Source organism: Chanodichthys erythropterus, chromosome 8, assembly GCF_024489055.1.
Source record: "Chanodichthys erythropterus isolate Z2021 chromosome 8, ASM2448905v1, whole genome shotgun sequence".
Classification (NCBI taxonomy): Eukaryota; Metazoa; Chordata; class Actinopteri; order Cypriniformes; family Xenocyprididae; genus Chanodichthys; species Chanodichthys erythropterus.
Window position 1 is genome coordinate 18,509,019 of NC_090228.1, and position 12,913 is coordinate 18,521,931.

The window sequence follows — 12,913 nt, forward strand, 5'->3', positions numbered from 1 at the left end:
GTAAACCTGGCAACCGTGTGTAGGTGTTTCCCCAGATTTCCACACTGTAACTCAAATATGGTAGTAGTATAAGTGTATTATACAGAATATACTTTGATTTATTGTTCAGAATATGTCTTGATTTATTCAATATTGCTATGGCCTTTGCCAAGTTTGCTTTGTTTTGTTGTGCATTTTCCAGCAGATTTTGTGGTCTAAAATAACACCAAGAAATGTATTCTATACTTATATTGTCAATTTTCAATTCTAAAAGTTCTTTCAAAGACCTTTTAAAAATTCCAATGAGAAAAATAAATGGGGAAAAATATTTGCGGAGCCAAGGCACCTGAACAATTGGGGGACACTATTGCACTCTATTGAAATTAATATTGATTACTGCATAGCGGTTAATGGCAATTTAAACATTTTGATTGTGATGCGAAAACTTGAGAAAAACTAAATTATCGACGACTCAGTCCATATTATACCATAAGCATATAGGGAAATTCCCAACCTGCTCAAACTGATGTTTTTGTTATAATAAGAAAAGGTTAAATGGTTTTACCCATTATATCATAAACTGGTCAGATGCCAGAAATAGATATAAGAGTTGTTTTGACAACCCCCCCCCCCCCCCAATATCAAACGTCAGCAGAAATATTAACAGACCATTTTGATCGGATTCAAATGAGCAACTAATTCTGAAAAACATCACTCCTGCAGTACTTGGCAGGCATCCAATATCTGACCACAAACGTGTCAGCGTGACCTGTCACACTGGAACACCTGAAAAACAATTGAATATAACAAGCATGCATACTATTAAATATACAAGAATAATAACCATAAAGGGTACAATAACAAGTGAATACTTAAAAATATGATGAGAATTAATATATAAAGTAGAAGTACATAAATATATGAAATCCACCAGATTGGTATATTGTTAGGCAGTTTTAATTTATCATGGTCAAGGTATCATAATGCGAGTATTGCTTTTGTTCAACTATTTCTTTAAGAACACCTGTTTCCCTTACAGGTTTGTTGGAGGAAAGCTGAACATGTGTTATAATGCTGTCGATCGGCATGTGGAGAATGGAAGAGGTGATCAAGCAGCTGTCATTTATGACAGTCCAGTTACCGGCACTAAACAGTTCATCACATACAGAGAAATGCAGGACCAGGTAAAACACTAAAGGTGTGGTCACATTAGCGAAATTTTGGTGAAATTACTTTGGCAAAAATGGTCGTCAATAGTGTAGTGATGTATGAAGCGCAACTCTCACAGAAGTCAATTTAAAAAAAGGCAGCGAATATACGTGACCAACTTGAACCTGTTGATAAATCTGTATGAGCAATCCATGCGAAATTCCCAATTGTGTGGATTCCTATTGAAATGACTGGATTTTGTCCACGTAAATTCACCAGACAAGATCAGATTTTGACCGCACATCAAGTCTTTAAAACCAAGAACCTTCCTTCTCCTCCAAAATGCTGGATCAATTTGCATTTAATGTCCATTTTCTGTTGTTTTGATTAATTGATATTGTAGGATTTCTGACTTGCCTCCAGTTTGTCAAAATTTGTATACGTATCCATAAAGTTCATCTTCCGCACACCTTTTTGTAGGTGTCCAGGTTGGCGGGTGTTCTGGTGAGGCATGGCGTGAAGATGGGCGATCTGGTGGTGATCTATATGCCCATGGTTCCTCAGGCCATGTTCACCATGCTGGCATGTGCCCGTATTGGTGCCACCCACAGCCTCATATTTGGGGGATTCGCCTCCAAAGAGCTCTCCGTCCGTATCGACCATGCTAAGGCAAGCCATTGGGTTTTCTTTTTATGAAAATGAATAAACTATTTTTGTAAATGCATATCTCTGCTGAGGTTGCGAAAACCACTTCCCCTCTTAAATCATCTTTTTCTCCGCAGCCCAAGTTGCTGGTGACTGCATCATTTGGCATCGAGCCGGGCAGAAGAGTGGAGTACATTCCCCTGGTGGAGAAAGCTCTGGAGCTCAGCACTCACAAACCACATAAAGTCCTCATCTACAACCGGCCCAGCATGGTGAGCTATCAGAAAACCCACGGCACCTGGACCCAGTCTCATTATCAAACTGGCACAGTTTCTACTGCCTATTAACTGGTAAAAGAGAAGATAATGCTGCAGTGAGAGAATACAAATGCAAATGTAGTCCCCTTTCTAAAAGAGTGTACCTCTAAATTCAACCTTCTCAAGGAGGCTGACACTTAAACAACATAAATCCTTGTAGAAGGAAGTTGGTCTTTCTTCATTTGTATAACTGTAATAATATATCACTCAAAAAAAATTAGGAAATCAAATGTTCAAAGCTTTTAGCGTTTTAACAAACTCTAGCTAAACTCATTTATCTTTCCTGTTTTGGTGTCTGTTAAATGAGTTTTGTTATGTTGCTACATCTACAATCAGTATGTTGATTTCACAACGCAGGGAATTGCTTAAGCTTCATCCTGTGTTGTCATGGAAACTGTTAGCAAATAGCTTTTTGATTTATCAGCGGTTTGGGATACAGGATAAATCCCGCATGGTTGCTGAAGGCGAACACATCTCGGAAATGAGAAAAAAAAAAATATTTGAGTTAATATTATATGTGAGGGGAGAATTTGCCGGCCCTAGAAGTACACATCCTGTTATATATTTAGAAGATTTACTCTATGGAAGGATCTTATTTATGGAAACTTTTAGAATATTCAAAACTACTGTATTGGAATGAAAATGCATTGCATTGCCACAACAAATACCAAAAAAAACCCAAAAAACATAAAAGTAGTCCATATGACTTAAAAAAGCTTTTCTCACAACTAAACGTGACAAAGCCTGAAAGAAATGTAGAAAAAAGAGGAAGTCATACAACTTTGAAACAGCATCACAGTGCATAAATACTTGCAGAATTTTTTAGGTGAACTATTCCTTTAAAGATAATGAAGATAATCCCATGATTTACTCTCCCTCAAGCCACCCTAGGTCTATATGACTTTCATCTTTCAGACGAACAGAATCAGAGATATATTTAAAAATATCCTGGCTCTTCTAAGCTTTATAATTATTAGAGGGGGTGGGGTGGGGTGGGAGGGTGCAGATATTGAAGCCCCAAAAAATGTATCCATCCAAAAAAATTATCTATACGGCTCCAAGTGGATAATAAAGGTCTTTGTTTTTGTAAAAAAAAATCCATATTTAAAACTTTATAAATTCTAATAACTAGCTTCTGGCGGATGACCGTAGTCATACTGTGCAAGTCGACTTGTGCCAAATGAGTAACCCATGACACCGATGATTGATGCAGGATGTAGGAGTATCGTAAGCTTAGACGTCTCTCACGGTTTAAACAAATAGGGCTGGTCAACAAACTCAAGCTCCTCTTCTCTTATATCGAAATCCTCCGACATTTCTTTTTAAAACTGATCGTTTAGACTTCTAATTCGTGACCGGTGTTTTGTTTTGCTCTCTCCTCTGCGCTTCCATGTTCGCCAATACGTCATGTGTCGGGTCAGAGGTTACTCTTCCGCCACAAATCAATGCATATGTCTGTCTGCTGAACAGGGGCGCCGTTGACACGGGGGACAGGGGGGTCAGGACCCCCGCACTTTTGAAAAGAGAGAAATCGACCCCTGCATTTTTGATAAGGGCTTCAATCAGTCAAACTATATAATCTTTTAGCTTAGGATATTTTCTTTAAAATGAGACCATTTTCACGTTTCTGTGAGCTTTCGTTTGTAAATAATCAACTGTTTTGTCACGAATGTGAACAGGAAATGCGCTCTCGAACGGAGAAACACGCAATCTCCAAGCAATTGATCAGAGCATGCTAACGTTTTAGGACAGGTCGATGGTATATAAATCATGCCCGAACGTTAGCGTTTGTCAATCAAAGCCAAACTGTACATTCAGAAATTTGACAGGAGGCTGATCTCTCGGGTTGATGCGCGAGATGGATTGACTTAAGTTTTCGTGAGGATTTATAGTTTATGGACTGTTTTGATTTCGATAATTACATCAAGAAAGGTAAACGCATTGATGGCATCTATAAAAGAGATCTTTGAAAGCGAAACAAAAGTGATTATTGCCTCGACCAGCAACGCAGTGGGGTGGACGCACGAGAGGAGCGTTTAATAGGTAGGCTATGTGTATGGGCTACTGTAATACTACATAATGCTTATCAGTGGCATGCATTTTTATCACGAAAGTGAAAGTGCCTTTTGCGGTCGCATCGCGGTGCCCCCGTGTTCCCATTTCTCCCGATGTGAACCGTGAGCTCCAGTCCATTACAATGTAAGGCGGTTAAGGCCCGGGTATACTTCATTTCCCACATTCCGCTCAGCCTTTCAAAGAAGCTCCTTTGCCCATGAGCGTGGAAAGACGTATGAATTTACATGTACATTTATTCATTAACAACCCCCCCCACATACTTTGGTCCCCCCCAACTTTAATAATAATAATACATTCTATTTGTAATGCGCTTTTCTTAAACCCAAAGCGCTACAGTAAAAGAAAAAAAAAAAAAACAACAAAAGCAATACAATTCATTAGAGAAAGACAGCCTTAAATAAATGTGTCTTAATCAACTTTTTAAAATGATCCAACGTTGGTGCATTTCTGATGGGTAGAGGAAGCACATTCCATAGCTTAGGGGCTTTGTATGAAAAGGCTCTTTCCCCCATGGTCTTTAGCATACAAGAAGGCTGGTGAAGTGAAAGAGAGTTAGAAGAGCGAAGAGAGCGTGATGGAGTATAAGGACTGATGAGATCACAAAGATACTCAGGTGCAGTCCCATGAAGTGCCTTGTATGTTAAAATAAGAATTTTAAAATCAATTCTCGCATTTATGGGAAGCCAGTGTAATTGTGAAAGAACCGGTGTAATGTGTTCACGAGGAGAAGTACGAGTGAGCACACGAGCGGCAGAATTTTGTATATACTGAAGCTTTCTCAACGATTTAGATGGAAGGCCAGAGAACAAGGCATTACAGTAATCTAACCTAGTTGTTATGAAGGCATGTATAAGCCTTTCTGTGTCTGCAAAAGAGAGAAAAGGTCTAAGTCGAGCTATTTTTCTCAGGTGGAAAAATGCAGTTTTAGAGATGTCTTTTATGTGTGCTTCAAATGTTAATTTAGGATCAAAAATGACACCAAGATTTCGCACCTGTGAAGTGGGGATTACCGTGCTGGAATCAACAATCAAACTGATCTGCTCAGCCTTGCGAGTAGCCGCCACTGTACCAATCTGCATCAGTTCAGTTTTGGAGCCATTCAGCTTCAGGAAGTTATTCTGCACCCAGATACTGATCTCTGCTAAACAACCACGCAAAGCAATTAATGAGCAATGGACATCAGGATTAGTTGTGATGTAAATCTGCGTATCATCCGCATAACAGTGATACCCAAGACCATGTTTCCTGATAATCTGCCCAAGTGGAAGCATATAAATGTTAAATAATATTGGACCCAATACTGAACCCTGAGGAACTCCCTGTCGAACAGGCACGGTATCTGATTTGTAGTTACCCTAGCCAACGAACTGGGCACGATTCGTTAAATAAGATCGAAACCAATTGAGGACAGCTCCAGAAAGACCCAACCAGTTTTCCAGCCTGTCAAGGAGAAGAGAGTGACATATAGTGTCAAAAGCAGCACTGAGGTCTAATAAGACCAAAATACTGCATGCACCGGAATCTGCCGCGATAAGATCATTTACGACCCTAATTAAAGCGGTTTCAGTACTATGCCCTCTTCTGAACCCAGATTGAAAAGGTTCAAAGAGACTGTTCAGTGCTAGGTGATTATTTAACTGAATAGCCACAACACGCTCAAGAACTTTAGCCAAGAATGGGAGGTTAGAAATCGGCCTGTAGTTGGATAAGTCAGAAACATCACATCCAGTCTTCTTAGGGACTGGTGTAATGGCAGCTATTTTTAGTTCTGGAGGAACAATTCCAGAAGTCAATGACAAATTCACAATTGAGGTCATAAAAGGGCAGATTGATGCAAGGCAGTTCATAATAACCGAGCAGGGAACCGGATCTAAAATACTGGTAGTAGAGTTCATGGACTTCACTGTACTTATAATAAAATCATCTGCAACTGTTTCAAAGTTCGAAAAGGTAGTGGTTGGAGAATTTGAAGACTGGATATCAACTAGCTCAAGAGGAGTGATGGTATTTAAAGAGCTATGTATACCCTCAATCTTACCAGTGAAATAATGAAGAAACTTATTACACTGGTCAACAGAGGAATGAACAACGGCCTTAGTTGGTTTGAGAAGATTGTCAACAGTCTTAAACAGTGATTTAGAATTTGTTGCAGCATTAGCAACGATGCTTGAATAATAGTTCTGACGTGCAGTATTCAAGGCAGAATGGTAAGCAGACTGTTGTTCAGTGTAAAGAAGCCTGTGCACCATCAGGCCAGATTTTTTGTACTGCCGTTCTAATTGCCTTCCGGCAGCTTTCATTAAACGTAACTCCGGGGTAAACCATGGACAGGGTTTCCTAAAAGTAAAAGCCCGTTCTCGCACAGGTGCGAACTCTTCCAGAAGTGAGGATAACATGGAATTATAGTGCTCAACGGAGTTAGTAGTGGGAAGCCCAGAAACAGAAGTCGAAAAAAGAGTGAAGTCCATGTGCTTGATGTTACGAAATTTGATAGTGTGCTCAGAAATGGATCGTGAAGGCATAACATTTATGTCAAACTTTGAAAATCTCTCCTGCGCCCCTGCTGCTGAAAGCTAGTTGTTATAGTTAATACATTTTTAAATATGGATATTTTTCTTACAAAAACCCATCGCTTCCCTTCAGAAGGCCTTTATTAACCTAGTAAATTGTGCACACAAATTAGTAAATCATGCGCACAATTTGGCCTACTATTTTTTTCCTGCATGTCATTTCAGGGGCTCCGTACTATTATTAACTAAAAACAAAAGTGAAACTAAAGCTATTAAAAAATTTTTTTGTTAATTTAAATAAAGTTAAAATAAAATCTAAATATTAGATGAAAAACTCAAAAATTTAGAGATGTTGCATTGGCAACTAATTAAAGTAGAAGTAATAAGAACCAACTGAAACTTAAATTAAAACTGAAATATTTTTTTTTTAATTATTTAGAAACATTTAAATAAAACTAATAAAAATAACAATAGCACATAACAAAATTACTAACAATTACGAAAACAGCTAAATAAAACTAAAAGCTAATTTAAAATATTAATACAAATATTTAAATAATACTAAAATAATTGCTGGCTGGACTGAGCATTTTGCTTCCTAATATCAGTCTCTTATCATTTTGAGGGACATGCTTTCGTCCTGTGCCTAAACACTGGTTTTTTACCATAGGAAAAGGTGTCCACACGTCCTGACCTGAGCTTGGACTGGGAGGAGGAAATGGCCACCGCCCGCCCTCATGACTGTGTGTCTGTCCCTGCTCATCATCCTCTGTACGTCCTGTACACCTCCGGCACTACTGGCACTCCTAAGGTAAGATCTTGTTTATGACAGTGCACAGCGGTAAAGCACACAGCTGAGGGAGCGGATGAAGTTGTTTACTGTGGACTAGATTCATGCTGTCAGGGACTTTGTTTATTCTATATTCTGTTAGCAGGAGACCATGAGCCATACGTCTTTATAAACTCTCTTGTGTATTCAAGATAAGAATAAAGGAACTCATTTTAATATAAAGGATTTAGCCTGTGGCTGTGATGTTGCTTAAAAAAATTACCAAAAAGTACTTTTTACTCCAAGGTACATGTTTTGGCCATGTATCTTGCAGTACCCTGTAAATAATGTTTTTTTTTTTTTTTTTTTTAAACAATCATTAGGAAGGAAGTTATTTTAGGAAATGTTTTGTTTTTCAAAAGAAGAACAAGAATTAAAATAGAGTAAGAAATATAGTTACAAATTAATCAAATTTTTCACTAAATGAACAGATATTTAATAATTTTGAAACATAATATGAAAAAATTAAATAAAAATTGTGAGTTTATATCACACAGTCCTGTCTTTTTTCCTCGCAATTGACCCTTCGCAAAGACCCGCCCCCCTTAGTTACTCTTGCTTTGTCTGACAAGCCATTGCACTGCCACGCCACATGCAGTGAAAAATACATTGCGAAGCAAAGAGGACACTGACAACACGTAAGACAGAGCATTTACTTATGATATTAAACAAAGTCCTAGCTTACAAATTGTGTATTTTTTTTTTAAATCGAACAATAAAAACCATGTTGTGGCTCTGTAATGAGCCACAAAATGTTTTTTATTGTCGTGACAGATCGCTGTAATGCCTCAGCTCAAGCGGCTTGTGAACCGATCATCTCTTCCTACTAATTATTTTATAGCATCAAATAAACATAAATGAACATGAGAAGGAATGTTGTTTCAAACACGGAAAGATGTAAATACACACCATTTTTCAAGTTCAAGTCCACCGAGGTTAATCTTCTAATTCCTGACTGCTTTGTCGAACAAAATGGCGGATTCGGCGTTATGATTGGTTAGGTCCCTTGTCAATCAAACTCCCGGTGAAGGGTCAATTCTGACTTAATTTCTCACATTTGTGACTTTATATCTTACAATTATGACAATTAAAACAGTAAAGGTAGCACAAAAACTAAATTTTATATATGTAGGATATTTTTAACCATGCAGCAAATGTTTTCAAAATATATATAAAAAAATTACTTAAATTACTTTAAACCCTTTAACGGATTAGTTCACTTCAGAATTAAAATTTCCTGATAATTTACTCACCCCCCTGTCATCCAAGATGTTTGTCTGTCTTCAGATGAAAAAAAAATTGTTGTTTTTTTTTCCATATAGTGGACTTCAATGGCTACCAATGGGTTGAAGGTTCAAATTGCAATTTCATTGCAGCTTCAAAGGGCTCTTATTCCTCATCTGGGATCATGTAGAGCCCTTTGAAGCTGCATTTAAACTGCAGTTTGAACCTTCAACCCGTTGGTAGCTGTTGAAGTCCACTATATGGAGAAAAATCCTGGAATGATTTCCTCATAAAGCTTAATTTCTTTTCAACTGAAGAAAGAAAGACATGAACATCTTTGAAGACATGGGGGTAAATTATCAGAAAATTTAAATTATGAAGTGAACTAATCCTTTAATGGGTTAGTTCACCCAAAAATGAAAATAATGTCTTTTGTTACTCACCCTCATGCTGTTCCACACCAGTAAGACCTTTGTTCATCTTCAGAACACAAATTAAGATATTTTTGTTGAAATCCGATGGCTCAGGGAGGCCTGCATAGGGAGCAATGACATTTCCTCTCTCAAGATCCATTAATGTACTAAAAACACATTTAAATCAGTTCATGTGAGTACAGTGGTTCGATATTAATATTATAAAGCGACAAGAATTTTTTTTTTTATGCGCCAAAAAAAAAAAAATTACGACTTATTTAGTGATGGCCTATTTCAAAACACTGCTTCAGGAAAGCTTTGGAGCATCGAATCTTTTGTGTCGAATCAGCTGTTCGGAGCACCAAAGTCATGTGACTTCAGCAGTTTGGCGGTTTGACACGCGATCCAAATCGTGATTTGACACAAAAGATTCATAACGCTCTGAAGTTTTTATGAAGCAGTGTTTTGAAATTGGCCATCACTATATATGTTATTTTGTTTTTTTGGCGCACCAAAAATATTCTCGTCACTTTATAATATTAATATTGAACCACTGTACTCACATGAACTGATTTAAATATGTTTTTAGTACATTAATGGATCTTGAGAGAGGAAGTGTCATTGCTGGCTATGCAGGCCTCATGGAGCCATCGGATTTCAACAAAAATATCTTAATTTGTGTTCTGAAGATTAATGAAGGTCTTGCTGGTGTGGAACGGTATGGGTTCATTTTTGGGTGAACTAACCAATAGTTACGATTTGTATTAATCTATTTGTAGTTACAATAGTATTAATCGGTCAAAATGCTTACTGTAGGTTAACGGTTAATCAGTTAATTATGAGCATCCCTATTCCATAGCCTTTGGCCATTGCATTGTGTGTGTGTGTGTGTGTGTGTGTGTGTGTTTTCCTGACTGTTACAAAAGTAAAAAAAAAAAAAAAAAAAAAAACTGCTAATTTAAGGTATTGGTTTGCTCATTATGTGTGAATAGCGGATCAATTCACTGAAAGAAACACCAAAAGCACCTCTCTGTCTTTAAAATAATGTAGCGCTTACTCTGCACCAGTAATTTTGTTACAGCTGGCTTAAGGCTTGTGCACACCGGGATGATTATCAAGTGCGTTATCGCCTACGTTTAACTTCTCGTGACTAAACAAAGGGCGCCATTGTGAACTGTGCACACAACATGTAAAACGGCAGGCATAAAAGCGTCATTTTTATAAAAAAAAAAAAAATGCCTCGGGTTCCTTTTTTTGGTTTGACGTGCTTAGTTAAAAAACTGCCCGACTAATGAGATTGGCGCATTTGCCTGGAGCTGCTGAAGTTACAGTAAAACACGACTTGGTGGCGCTCAAGCACATAACGGTCTTGCCGAGCACACACTGATAAGAAGACAACGAAGAAGACCCCTACAAACTATGTGAACACGATGGCGTTCTTCTACAAGGGAGTTTGTCGTCACAGCATTTGTTTCTAGGCGGACCGTTAAAGAACACAACACACACGTCTCCCGGACATCCTGTAGAATTCAACCAACCAGATGATGACTTTGAAAATCCGTAAGTGTTTCCAGATAAGGTGTGACGTTTGAGGTTGAGACTACATCTGGCTTGACTGGCTATTTTCAAGCTGCAAGTTGTTTTTTAAACATACAGTGGGTAAGGAAAGTATTCAGACCCCCTTACATTTTTCACTCTTTTCACTCGTTATATTGCAGCCATTTGCTAAAATCATTTAAGTTCATTTTTTCCCTCATGATTCTCATTTGCTCTGACATGCACTGTGAGCTGTAAGGTCTTATATAGACAGGTGTGTGGCTTTCCTAATCAAGTCCAATGAACTCAAATGAACCATCTCAAGGATGATCAGAAGAAATGGACAGCACCTGAGTTAAATATGAGTGTCACATCAAAGGGTCTGAATACTTAGGACCATGCGATATTTCAGTTTTTCTTTTTTAATAAATCTGCAAAAATGTCAGCAATTCTGTGTTTTTCTGTCAATATGGGGTGCTGTGTGTACATTAATGAGGGAAAAAATGAACTTCAATGATTTTAGCAAATGGCTGCAATATAACAGAGTGAAAAATTTAAGGGGGTCTGAATACTTTCTGTACCCAGTGTACACAAACGAAGAACCCTCTCACACACCTAACCAGTGCTTTTTCATTCGTTGGGTAGTCTGTGCCATGTTGGTTAAATTTGTCAGTGGTCATTTCGGGTTCTGTTCTGAGAGAAAACTTCCTGAGGGGAATCCAGTGTTCCAGCGTGACTTGCCAGAACTAACCAGCGTTAGTTCTGGCAGGTCACGTCAGTCAAGCTCGCATCAGCTGACTCCCAGGTCACTCACATCTACCTATAGGAATATGACGCCTATAACAGCACCCATATATAAGCTCTTCAGTATTATCAGCAGCTATTGCATTCTCAGGAGCTAATTACCCTCCTCCATCCCCAGCTCCTCCTCTCTTCAGTCAGGATTGGCCTTATGATTCCCCTGAATCATACTTATTCTTGAAATATGTGTACATGTTAAATTATCGACATTAATGGTATCTGCATATGTTTTGTTCTGTTTACCCTAAGGGGGGTTATTGCTGCTCTCCCTGCTCTTATACATGCTAGGCTGCATGGATGCTTAGGGAGTTCTTGCCCAGAACAGAACCATACTGCCAATACAAACTCTATGCAATTATCAGTCATATTTGATGATAGTGGTCCTGACAGAAGTCTTCCTGAATTAAATTAAGGTTTGTATTGCAATTTTTTCCTAACATATTTTTACTGTAGAAACAGGAAAACGTCTGTAGTCTCACATTGTACCTTTTTTTGTTTACATGTGTGTCGCAGCTAACGTCTTCTTGGAACGCTAACCTTCTATAAATACAGCATACATTGGATTTACACAACTTCCCATCATATGGAAGTTTCACCTCCTGCCAAACGAATGCTGCGATCAGGGCTCATGCAGTGTATAAAGTACAGCTCTACAGTGGGAGCGTTCTATTGATCTAGTATGCTAGCATCGCGTTTAATGGGTTGAAACTTGAATGTCTGACAGACGTGATGACATAAAGTAAAGCTGTTTTTGATGTAACTTTGCAAACATGATTATTAGCATAAGATTGTTTTTTTAATGAACTGATACCAGTTTTCTTCCCACAGATTTCACTCCCTGAGGCTGCTCCTGCCACTTTCTCTGTCATGTTCTAAATATTTTTGAGTATTTTATCATGATTGTCAAAGATTGACTTGTCATTAAATAAAAATAATTTTATATGAACTGTCCCTGTCCTATATATTTAAGAGAGAGTGATTTTAGAGTTATGAATAACCTTGACCTGGCACTATGCAACAACCCAGCAAATGGGTTAATGTATAAAACCCAAAATAAAATTCAATATTTACCCAGAACTGGGTGGCCAAATAACCCAGCAATGGTTGTTTTCAAGCAGTGTATTCTTGTAATTCCTACATGATCCCATCAAATGTTCCACCTTATGTAACATTTTATTTTGGCTATTTAATACTGTCCAAGAGGTGAACGGCACCTTGAAATTTATATTAGCATGCCTCAGGTGCTGTTCAATCCCTAACAACTCCCTTTTATATGTACACTGACTGGACAAGAAGCGAGCTAAGAGAAGGGAATACAAGGAGCACAGGAGGAAGTTACAAGGCCTCAAGGCAGAGTGAACAAAACACAGCTCTCCACTGACCCAGACTCCAGCCAGTATGAAATATGTGGCCTAAGGCAACGCTGCCCTGTAC

The 12,913-nt window shown here is 38.2% G+C and overlaps 1 protein-coding gene across 2 annotated transcripts in view; it reads left to right on the plus strand.

Moving 5' to 3' along the window:
• Window positions 1-12,913, plus strand: part of acss3 (acyl-CoA synthetase short chain family member 3) — an 82,627-nt gene that overhangs the window by 1,827 nt on the left and 67,887 nt on the right. For both annotated transcript variants that reach the window (XM_067392209.1, XM_067392210.1), the window contains exons 2-5: window positions 1,019-1,163; window positions 1,609-1,797; window positions 1,911-2,045; window positions 7,347-7,487. In XM_067392209.1, the coding sequence (XP_067248310.1) occupies window positions 1,019-1,163; window positions 1,609-1,797; window positions 1,911-2,045; window positions 7,347-7,487 (610 nt within the window). The remainder of the gene's footprint in view (window positions 1-1,018; window positions 1,164-1,608; window positions 1,798-1,910; window positions 2,046-7,346; window positions 7,488-12,913) is intronic.